Raw genomic sequence first — 12,568 nt, forward strand, 5'->3', positions numbered from 1 at the left:
TATAAAATGCTGGGGAATACATAGATGGAAAAGCTGCCCACTTTTTGGATAGCCATGAGCTCCATTATACATTTTTTCCCCCAAGCAAACAGTTTTCATCCCTTATAAATTTTCTGCAGTGCAACAAATTTAAGATTTTCGGTTTTGATGTTCATATAAGTGCAACTTTTTCAGGAGGGGAGGGAAGGGAAAACCTGTCTTATTGTAGTCTAGTGTCAATTAATACAGTTAAAGACAAACTGATGAGTTTGAGTCCTGTGAACTGATCAGTGAATCTATTTTTACTGTTGGTTTGTCTTTTGTATTCAATTTCATATTTAATTTGGCTTTTACAACAATAGCTGTAACTTGCTATTATGTCAAAACATATAGTATCAGGAAAACAGAGTGTGCCATGTCAGTAGTTCTTAGTGCAATAATAAATATGTATGTTGGAAATTTTTGCATGCAGCTGTCTTGAACTGGCTGAATGAAAACTGAGTTTCATAACTAAAATAAGGCCTAAAGCCAGGGTTTTTGAGTGAATGCCAGAACCATCCACTTTTCCAGTGAAGACAAGAAGAAATCCTGAAAAGGTGGTGGAATTGAAGTTACTTGTAAACACTTACTGCAAGGAAGATCTGAAGAGAACTGTGAGCCACTTCTATGTACTGATATTCAAGGAAACACCCCGAGACAGTGATATAGCGATGATCCTCTGGTGCCCAGTCTGGGGCTGGGGTTACTGAGGTCACGGTGCAGCCTGGCCCATTCTCCATCCACCAGGAACGGTGCATTGAGATGTTAAAGGTCAGAATGAGATCTGTTTCCTGCAGAAGAGCAAGAGAAGAATTAAAGCGTGGGGATGGTACTCTGGTATCCAATGCCTCAGCAAGGGATTTCACAGCATGCATAAAGAAGCAAAGAGCTGCAATAAAACTGCGCTGGCACATGAAAGTTAGTGGAGCTTGCCTGCTGCAAACAGAAGTAGCTGTACCTTGTCAGGCAGAAATGCTTTGGAGCAGAAAAATAATCCTGCAAGGCAGGATCTATTCCTAGAGATCATGGCAGCCTACACTACAGAACTCATTTCTGTTGATTGCCCATTCTGTTGATTGCCCATTTTGCAATGGATACCATAAAGATTGATGGCCCATGTTTTGTTATAGATACAACAAACTGTACAAGAATCCCTCAGGATCAAGACTTTGCAAACTTTAATATACAATCTGCAAGGAGTTTTTTCTCCTGGACCCAGCGAAGGAGACCTACGGTAGCTCTACTGAAATATTGGACAAGACTGAAAAATCCTGTGCATTTTTTTGCAGGCAAATCTCTTTGCAATGCCTCTCTCTGATCTATACTTTCCTAGGATGCTGTAAGGAAATAGTGAGTGTTGTCTTGTCTAAAGACTACTGGGCTAGGCAAAAAGGAGGGGCAGAGGTGTGCAACCTTTGACTCCCATACAGCTCGTGCGATGGAGTAACTAGTCAGCCATGCCTTCCATTAGGATTGCATTTATAAATAGTTCATAAAGGATTAATGAATTATTAATATACATCATAAACAATACTACGGATATTACTTTCATAAATTTTATGTGGTTGCACATTACTTGAGAGTGTTACACATAGCTATAACAAATCTATGGGCTCTGTGGATTCTGTAATAGCCTACAGTGTTTACCAACATTTTATAAATAATTTATAACTGTAACCTCATTGTAAAGTGTGACTATCTAGTCTGTGTGCACATGTCCTCAGTCATGCAAAAAAAAATTGCTTTTAACTAATGTCTTTGCAGAGCCAAACTCTCCCCACACCTAACCTACATTTTTCCAGCCTGTTGATGTCATTAATAATTAAGATTCTCATAAAGATTTTAAAATGTAACAATTTAATTAGGCTTACCATGCCAAAAATAATAGGATGCTATTCTGTAGCAGATAAGTTGTATTCACATTTCCCTGCCTTCAAAAGAGCCATTTTTTCAGTCCCACTTATTTCATCTTTTTGCACTAATTTATGAAGAGGTAACTCCATCCAGAGAGGTTTTGGATAATATCACATGTCAATTGATCTGTGATTGTACTTGACACTGCAGTGTAGCTTAATGTTTTTTCTCTGATTTGCAGTTTGTACCAAAAGTATGGAAATTTTTACACAAAAAAAAAAAATCAATTGTTACCCTGCATAAGCACACACACAGCTATCAGATGGCAGGAAGGACCTTAAATATGTTTGCAGTGAATAATTGCCCATAACAGTCCAATCCAGCAAATAATGAGCTGTTTGAGAAAATGTAAAATGCTTCATATGAATTTAATCATACAACTAACTTCAAATATTTTTTAGTTTTGATCAAAGCTACAGCAAACATTTTTATAAACTATACAAATTGTGTCCAAATATGTATATATATATATTGGTGTATGGTTATAAGTCTTCATTCCCCTAAAACCATCTCTTTTCTCTAGATCCTTCCCTACTAAAGCCATAGACACTGGAAATTGTCTGCCACGTGTTTCTTGGAAATGGGAATTTCTACCTTTTACCCAAACCAGAAGGTTATTTTTTTTTTCTGAAGGCAGGGCTGCTACAACCTGTCAAGTAGAACTTTGGTCCTCTCACTTGGTATAAGGAGTTGTAGAATGGACATCGTTGGAGTAACTTTGCTTAAAGTAATAGACTTATTCCTAAATGACTGAAACTGGAATTCATAATGTTATTGTCAAATGAAAAATTTAGCCAGTCTAGTTACCATGGGAAATTCAAAACCTCTAATCTCTTATCAGAGATGCAGCACAAATGAATAGGGCTCATTGTCTATTTCTATTTTAGCATTTGCAGTACCTTGAGAAGAATCATGATGAACTAAATATATTTTACAAAGTGCAGACTAAGGATGAAAAATGTATTTCTTGAAAAAGAAAGGGATAAACTGGCTTGCAGGAACTGAGTATGTTATACATCTGCCAGATGAAGTGAAAATGGATCAAAACTGGTCTCTGTGTGTAGAATATAACTTCTCTAGGGGCAGCTGTTTTTGCTTAGCACAGATTCAGTAATCAAAAACTTTATTAGTTAAAAGCACAAGTAAATTTCCAAGTTACATGGAAATATAATTACACATGAAAATATTTAAGATTACATATGTAAATAGAAACTTCACAAAATCTAGCTTTCTTCCATCCCTGAATTTATCCTCAGATGATTTTTTAAAATATGTACCCAATTCCTTTGTATTCAAATAATCTTTTGACAGTTAAGTTCAATGCTGTGATTAGGACTTGTTTTGTTCAGGAATAGTCTTTAAGTGCTTACTAGTGAAAAAATTAGAGATCTTTAACAGACCTATATTCTATTTCTTTCTTTGAATAATCAGTAAAACTCTATTCTGGTTCCTTTTGGTTTTAAAAGAGATCAGATACCTAGCATAGAAATGTTATATTCCTTAATAAACAACAACAACAACAACAACAACAACAACAACAACAACAACAACAACAACACAACAACAATAATAATAATAATAATAATAATAATAATAATAATAATAATAATAATAATCCTACTGGAAGACACAGCTTCAAATCTTAAAGAAATTTGAATCATATGATTGAGAAGACTTTCAAAAAGCAGTTGTTATGTACTGAGCCAGTTAAGAAAAAAAGGTCAACTTCAGAAAGCAAAACAATAAAACATGAAATCTGGTTGTGTAAGATTAGACACCATTCATGTCTCAGCTCCAACTTGGATGGATTAAGAATGACATTGAAATAAAATCTTGAGAAGTCAACATGTAAGTCAGACCTTGAAAATTTCTATCCCCAAAATATCTGGGATCAGAATAAGCATAGAAGGAGCCTATTAAATACAAAGCTGCTGCACAGTTAAATCTCAGGTATAAATTGTTATGTGCTTTGAACTTGCCTATAACCTTCAAGCCATGTCCCCTTTCATGTAACCATACTAGCAGAGCAGTTCCTGTTGCTCAGTATTAAAGGTCACCCAGATTATGAAAAAGTTTTCCTTAGTGAGAAAACACTTTAGGATTTGAATCCCCTTTTAGAGCTGTGGACTCCAAGAAGGGGATGATGTATCTATCATTAACATCTCTTCTACTGACAGCATTCAGAGCTATTTTTGGACAAACTCTGCTTGCTATTTACTTTGTTCACTGTTTGAATACAGTTTTAGTGGACATAGACAAAGTCTACAATGGAAGCTGGGGATTTATTATGCTCTCTAGTGTATTTGCCGTCTGTTTCCCTTCCAACATCTGTGGCTCAAACTTTGTTCAGGGAAATGCAGAGCAATGGTCTGATAAGCCTTGAAGCTATGAAAACTAACAAGAATTGTTGATACACATTGGGCAAGCCAATATGTTGTTGTTCAAAGTCTGTATGTCAAGGAAGATTTCATTATCCTAAATTCAACAAACAGCTGCTTCCTTTGTGGACACAGAAATACATCTGTAAGGGCTTTATTGCCAATCACTGTGCTGCTTTTGTAAATTCTGCTGGTATTTGTAAAGCTTTTTAGTGAAAATTGGTGCATTAAAGTAGATTTTGATACTCATCAAGAAAAAAAGCCTAAAGGAAAACATTTTGTAGGACATCTTTGCTGACAGTCTGAAGATGTGTTGATATTTGTAGTGGTCAGGAAAAGTACTGCTAGATCTTGAATCTTGAAGTTTGTAGGTCTCGGAGACTCAGATTTCTGAGATTAGGCTATGAGACATCTTCAAATTACATCTGTAATTTTATTTCAGCGTAGTTGGTAAGACTTTGAGCTCTGAGGGTTTAGTGCCTATGTTTAATACAGTAGATGGAACCCTTTCCGGGGGTCAACTGCGCAGTGCATAGCATTTTCTGGCTGAGGACAGCTGATAACAGAACATGGCAATATAAAGCTTTGTAAAAGCTGCCAGAAAAAGAATAAAAGCTTCTTTGTAATCAGACACAGCAGGAGGAGAGCTGTGCTTAAAAAGAAGACAGCTCTTTGTGCATTGTATTAGTACTAGTACATATTAGTAAGTGCGCTGTCTCTTTGCAGAAATCACAATATATTACTGTGTCAATGATTTTTGTTGGTTGCGCCTCAGAGAAGCTAATTCCAAACAGTGCCATGAGAAAAAAGAGGAAGGAGTGGTTCAGGGTGATTCTCCTTGAAAGTCCAGGAGATCTTGTAGACTCGGGGAAGTTGAATTGTACTGATTTCAATGGTTGTGGCTTGCTGTGTCATGGGAAATTATTTCTTCTATTTTTCTAATTAGGAATTGCTGAAATCTGTGCAAACCTGCCAAGCTTCTGTACATCTTTTGTCGAATACAACCGTGTTACCACTTGTGCCATTTATCAAGCTCAAACTAGCAAGAACCGGCTGCTTGGAGAGTGAACAATCACACAAGGTTTCAGTGATAAAAGATCAGGGTCTGAAAGCATTTGTAGTTCTGCATGCCTAGGATGCATGGAGGCCTCTACAGGCACTTTTTTTTTCTTCTGTTATCTCACTTTTCCACTAAAACTAACTCTCACCAGGCAGTACCATTTTCTCATGCAGGCAGACTTTTTCCTGTCTAAAGAAAAAACTCTCCCTACTGAAGAACCAAAATAGAGCTTGTCAGCTGTGTGGGTTTTTTTTTTTTACTTTGCTTTTAAATTCAAAGTTTATATATAGAAAATAATTGTTGTATAAATCTATAAGGAAAATGGATATTTAAAGATTATTTTTCTATTTTGTTGCATCTGAATTGGTTTTTTTCCTCCCTGATTTTTGTATATGTGTGATATTTTCCCTTTCATTTGAATTTTTTTTCAGTACCCTGGAATTACCTTCTTTAATTTCCTCTTGTAAAACCATTTTCTACTACTATAATTGAAAATTGGTTACAGAATCTGATGTACCTATGTGTCATTAATCAGATAATGTTTAACCAGTTTGAATCTACCTGGCTGATATACTTCTCATCAATGAAAACTGGCAAAAATTGTCCCCCTGATAGCTTTTCTCAGTATTCCATTTCTCAGTTAAAAATTCTACAAATGTATTTTAAGTGATTTCCGGTGTACCAACGTACTTCCAAAGGATTTAATTATAAAGTTCCCATCATGAAAGAGATGACTCAGATGTCCCGATTTTCTTCTCTAAAATGAAACTGGAATATTATATTGATAAAATACTATAAATAATCCTCAAAAAGCATAGGTACTGGTATATAGAGCTTGACATTGTCAATTAGTATTATGTTATATCATAAATGTCAATTATCTTCTGAAATTAGCAAAGCTACAATTAATGTTATATTAATTTAGATCTCCATATTTTGCTAGTAGTTTAATATGTACACTGAAAAACCTAAAAATTTCTACTCATTAAAAAAAAGACACCTGCTAGGCTCCAGAATATTAATTTAATTAGTTCAGTGGCATCAACATTTTTTATAAACATAATTCTTCAAAAACTTTCTATCTATTTAGTTCTTCAATGAAAATACAATGAAAAAGGAAGTAGAAACTTCAGTTTATATTGCAAGGTTAACATGATTATTATTGCTCCATGAATATTACTCATCCATGAATATTGTTTCATAATTAAACTGAATATTTTTAGAATTCTCTGGACTAAGATCCATTGATTTATTCCTTGTGCAGAACATATGACTTTAGCTCTTCACAGTAGTCCGATGTAGTTTATCACGAGGACTAGGAAGTTGCAGTCAAATATAAATTTTAATTTAGCTGTTGTACATATTTATTGAAAATCCTGAGAAGCATAATTTTTGTAATTTCTTGGAAAATTACTTTCTGGAGGATGTAAGCTTGTGCAGGGACAAAACCCACTGAAATGGAAAGCTAACTAGAGGCACTCGCATCCCACAGCAGTAGCTAACTGTCGAATCTTATTTATTTCACACTGTGCAGTAATCAAGGATATCATTCTGGAATTGAGAAAATTTGTTTAAGAAAATTGAGTTAAATATAATACGTTGTTCTGACAAATTGCCGTTCTCTGACAAAGGCATCTTATACCCAAGCTCCGATAATGTGAGTGTACAGTGGACAGTTTTCCAGGTGATCTACATGGTTCTGTCCTTGGGATGACCAGATCTCATCTGTGTCCCATGAAAAAAATTAGCAAAGAATTCTATGATTGAACTAAAATCAGTATGGTTCTGGGTCTCTTTCAGAAGTGAAATGAATGTTCTGATAGGTTTCCAAACCCTGCTTATTACTAGTGAGCTGAAATTGCATGATTACACTGCTTTCACAATATATTAGTAGCAGTTTTTTATGAGCAAGGCATAATGCTTCTAAAGATGTTTACTTCATTATTCTCTTGGGACTGTTTTTTTTTTGCCCCCTTTATTTTTAAACAGTAAAGGAAGTATGTCTCTCTCTTGGTTTACCCAGGCAAATACACAGATCAATAGTGCTTAGAATTTTCAGACACAAATATACATAACCTCTTAATTCTAAATAAAACCCCTCTGAGCACGAAGGTTGCCTATAAAACACAAAAACTTTCCAAACAATATTAAGAGTGATAATGTGAAAAGCAGATCTTTAATGCAAGATTTCAAGTGTACAAGTATGGCTCTGCACATACATACATTTGATTTGCTACAAATTTTATAAGGTTAGTTAGTACATCCAATAACAGAGTAGTGGCCTCAGCAACCCACCCTTGAGTCCATCCCTTGGAATTATTGCAAGGGCTTCTCTGCCCTATTCTTTGTTATGTCTTCTAAGTTCTAGTGCAAAACAGAGTGTCTTTGTTAGAATTTGACTTCTTGAGAATAAGACTAAACAGAATTTCAGGAATGTCTTAGAAAGGGTTAGCTTATTGTTCTAGATGTGAGAGAAAGGGCAGGAAAAGTACTGCAAGCTTTATAAGCATGTATTAACAGTCTACAAAGCTACAAGTATTTGAAAAAATATACAAAAAGCAAAAATCTTTAGGCATCACAAGGACATCTTATAATTGGAATATATCCAAAAGACCATGCAAAGCTTCCAGTGAGCTGGAATCACCATTCTGAGGGCTGAATACAGAAAGGTCTAGGCCTTGATTAAAATTGCAGCATAAAATTAATATCATTAAAATTCTTTTCTTTTTTAGAAGAAATGGTTTACCAAGTTACCAAACCATCCCAAAAATACTTTACTTGATCATCTCTGTCCACGGAAAAAAATTTACTATGGCCCGGCATTTAGTAAGGAAGGATGCAGAAGTGTATGATGTAGGATTTAAGCATCAGAATATTTATAGAATGCATGCAGAAAGACATTCCAGCTGATGCAATTTGTTCAGTGTCCTCTGGTGTTGGTTATTATTTAGCGTTAAGCACTGTAAAACAAAATGCATGTGTACACTGATAAATTTATGGTTTATGTTTCCTATTTTTTTAAAATTATCTTTTAAAATGTAAATAATTATCGTTTGCCTGTTGTGTGTGCAGTAAGAAGTAACAGTAAGAAGATTTTGGACAGAGTTTCAAAACCACAAAAATGGTGTTGCTGTCCCAAAAATGCTATTTCCATACCAAAAGCAGTGTTAGGAAACCTGAGATTATTGTAACACAGGTGGGGTTCATGAAATACCAGGCTGAGGAGAAATATGTGTTGTGTACCTTGTGCTCTAAAGCCCAAGCATTTCTAGTCAGTGGTAATTTTATAAGCATTAAGAGCTCAGAATGATTAAAATTAAGCCTAGATAAGTCAGAAAATTACTAAAAAAGAATGTTGAGTAATCTTTCTCAGTTTGATTGACAGCTATTCCAAAGTGAATATTTTTTAAAGGATTTAGTTCTGTTGGGGAGGTTGCAATGAGCTAAAGTTTAAAAAGCATAACTCGTTCTCACAACCCACTTGCATTCTCAATGCGAAATAAAATATCCAGATTTAAATGGTTTGAATTCCTCTGAAGTCAGTAGAAAGGACCCAGTGGTAACAGAGTGATAAATATTCCTGAAGGACTCTGAAAAGCTTGTTTTGAAACCTAGATGCTAAGGAGCACACCAGCCACAGAGTGATTATCAGGAGGGCAGAAGGAGAAGTATGGTCTCTCTCCACATAGCCCTTGGGTGCTGTTCAAGAAATGATGTGGAATAACTGTACAGCATCAACCACTTCAGGCTCTTTCACAATAATTTATTTCACTGCTGACCAGGCTGACAGATGTCACCACCCACAGTATTAGATCAGATCTGAAGCTGTGCAACATTCATGTACCTTGCAAATTTGGGCCAGTAAAAGAAAATTCAGATCTCTGCAGAAGCACTGATACATGCCCAGCATGATGGGCACAAAGCCTGCATGTGGCAGTCTCTATTGCAATACTGCTGAATGTCTAAGGTTTCTGACCATTAGTTTTGCACATTTTACTCTTTGGTATGACTTTCACCAATTTTAAGGAATTGCCCAGCTCCAATCCGTCACATGACATGGGAAAACCTGTGCCACAGTTTTCAATGCTTTCAATGTATGGCAAGAGCTACTTTTGCCTGAGCTATACCTACCCTACAGACTTTAAAAACTACCTTCAGTTCCTGTCTGAAAGATCCAATTTGATTTTTAAATGAAAAGATTATCTGTCACAGGAACATGTTATATGACTCTGATATTCAGTTCATAAAGTGTTTATTCATGTCCTTGTAGGTGATGATGGTTATTATTAGAATACCTAAGGCTATATCAGATTAGATAAATCAACCTCTTTTCAATTTACATAAACTAATTAATTTAGCAGTAGGTGAAATTGCTCTCTCTTGTGGTGTGATATCATGTCACTCAACATGGACCACAGATTAGTTTTATTAAAAATAATTTGACTATCCAATACTGTCATTTAAGTACAGAAACAAGAAGATCTAAATTATCTTGAACACAGAGAGAATTATGGAGGTTTCATACATGGCAGCTTCCTGTGTTTGAAAATTATTTTAACTAATTTTAAGAAACAAAGTACACGGCTGCTTCTGTCCTAAATCTGATAATTATTTTTCAGGGTTTTTTTTTTGTTTTTTGTTTTTTTTTGGTTATTAATCTGTGCATTGGAAAAAAATTTGAATAATGAGATGACTATGGATGAAATCCATTTTTAGCTAGTTTTTTCTCTCAAAATGAAAAGAACAAGATAGTGAACTACACTATGGAAAATGCTTTTCAACATTTTCATAGGAAAATGTCACAGTTTTCCAAATTTGACGTGCTTAGGCTGCATTTGCAAACTGGAAAAAAGTTAACAGTCCCACATATCCAGTGGATGGGATATGGTTCAAATCCTTGAATCAGAAATGAAAAATAAGCTATTCATAAACTTCTGTTCTGACATTAAAAGTCTAATGGAAACAGATGAAAAGAAACTTAATCACCTACATTAATAAACAAACTATAATCTCCAACAAGCTGACATTAGCAAAACTTTTCAAGTGGGTGTCCTTTCCTCTTGTGAGCTACTGCTATGACAGTGTGGCGACAATGCCACCACTGTAGTAAACCACGGCCTCCTAAGGACAATTCAAAGCCATTTACAAAGACTCAGCGCATAACTCTGGATAAATGTATGGGTTTTATTGCATTTTTAAAAGCACCCCCTGAGGAATAATCTTATGATACCATGCTAGATATTTTTGCTAGTATGCAGGAAAGCATCTCATGTACTGCAAAAGAAACTGCAGCAGTTTAACCAGTTCAGCACTAACACACAGATCAGTAGCATGTCTCTCTTTTGCCTGTTGTCTGTGTGGCATGTAATGCTGCTAAACCCTAAGAGGAATACCTGCATATATTAGAATATATGTGTTCTTAGATATATGCAAGAACACCTAAATTAAGATGGCAAAATCACCTCAATTAAGAGATCCATTATTTTCCTAATCTTATACATAGCACCAGTTTGCACACCATATATACATATGCTTATATATATATATATATATATATACATATATATCAGATGTAGAAAAAATAAGCAGATTAAATGTGTAGGGTTACAGTTCTGAACTGATGGTGTTATTGGGTGGTAAAAAGTAATTTTCCAGATATTACACTCTTTCTTTCTACAACTCTTTACATCTACTTTTGTTTCCCATTATTTAACACTTTTTTTTTCTTAGATTCAAAAATTTTGATCTGATATTTTGTAGAAGATATAGAAGACAGAGTGTAGAAGATATGTTACTAATAACAAAGCAAATGCTGTTTAGTCTTCTATTTTCCAGGATGGTCTTAAATAAAATTTATTCTATTTTTAAGAGATAAATTAAAATTTATATAAAGAGAAATTATATGGACTGATTAAAATCTAATCAAACTGCTTTTACTTCACATGTTAAGAAATGTATAAGAGATATTTTAGAAAAGACAACACAGCAAACCCTCTTAATTGAAGAGTAGGATCTAGTACCTGGCAGGCATCCTTAAATATTAATTCCTAGATCAGCTACGTTTTAATGACAGTTCACTGACTGTTCCTGTCAGCTGTCAGCTGCACTGTTACTGAAGCTATGTTTGCAAGCTTTGCTAATGTTTGGATGCTTTGCTGCATCTCCCAGGGCTGTGGAAAAGGCAAGAATGGCTTTCAGTTAATGCAACATTGAGTGCCCAAGAGTGCTTGAATGACTGTGAGGGTCCCTCGCTCTGCTCTCAGACAGGACCATCAGTAGTTTGCTCCCTTTCCAGTGGCAATGGAGCTCTTCTCTGTGGCTGAACACTGAGTGGCAGGGGAGCAGCTCTGCAGAAAGAAACCTGGGAGTGCTGATGGGTAAAGACTAAAACACCTGGAGGGCTGGTCCGCTTCTGGGCTTCCCAGTCTGGGAGAGACATACACAGAACAGAACCAACCCAGCAAAGGCTTCTGAGCTGGTTATGGACTAGACCACAGGACATTCTAGGAGAGGGGGAAGGAGTGAGGCCAGTTCAGGATTAATAGCTGAAGGCTATTAAGCTGAAGGCTGCCCATAACCATGGAGAGGGAGAGCTTAGGGAAGGCAGAAGCAGCCTCCTCTCATAGGTCCACAGCAGAAGGACAGGAGACAATATGAGCTGGAACACAGAAAATTCTAATTTTTCTTTTAAATTTTTTTTTAAACTATGAGAATTACCAAAGACTAGAATGTGTGCCCAGAAATGAGGGAAAGTCTTAATCCTTGTCAATATCCAAAATATGACCAAAAAATCATCTGAACAATGTCATTTAATTGACTTTCCTTTGAGAAGAGGGTTACACAAGGTGATCTTCCAACCTAAATAATTTTGTGATTCAATGTGTCTTTCCTTGAAAGTTTTAGAAGGGTTGTTGCAGTTCTTCAAAAAACAAATAAAAACCCAGGCAGTCAATGAATCAACAAACCAAACCAACAAAAATTCCCACCCCCTCTGGTTCTTGAATGGATTGTTTTCCTGAAGCATGAATATCTATGGGGTATTTCTCAAAATCCTACTGTAACAAACTGGGGACCATGGTAGTAGTAAAAGCACAGTATTTGGGAATAAAAAAAATGAAAGTGTGCAAAAATTCAGGAAGTTTATTACAAAATATTTTTTCTCTCTTGCCTCCATTCCTCTTGAATCATATCACAGTTC

At 35.5% G+C, this 12,568-nt stretch overlaps 1 protein-coding gene across 2 annotated transcripts in view; it reads right to left on the reverse strand.

Annotated features, from left to right (window-relative positions):
* Window positions 1–12,568, reverse strand: part of NKAIN2 (sodium/potassium transporting ATPase interacting 2) — a 518,210-nt gene that overhangs the window by 75,879 nt on the left and 429,763 nt on the right. For both annotated transcript variants that reach the window (XR_005627287.1, XM_039707649.1), the window contains exon 4: window positions 609–809. Coding sequence is in view for 1 of the 2 variants with exons in the window: in XM_039707649.1 (XP_039563583.1) it covers window positions 609–809 (201 nt within the window). In the remaining variant the exon portion in view is untranslated. The remainder of the gene's footprint in view (window positions 1–608; window positions 810–12,568) is intronic.

The sequence above is a fragment of the Passer montanus genome, unplaced genomic scaffold (assembly GCF_014805655.1).
Source record: "Passer montanus isolate IOZ18808 unplaced genomic scaffold, ASM1480565v1 scaffold2, whole genome shotgun sequence".
Taxonomy (NCBI): Eukaryota; Metazoa; Chordata; class Aves; order Passeriformes; family Passeridae; genus Passer; species Passer montanus.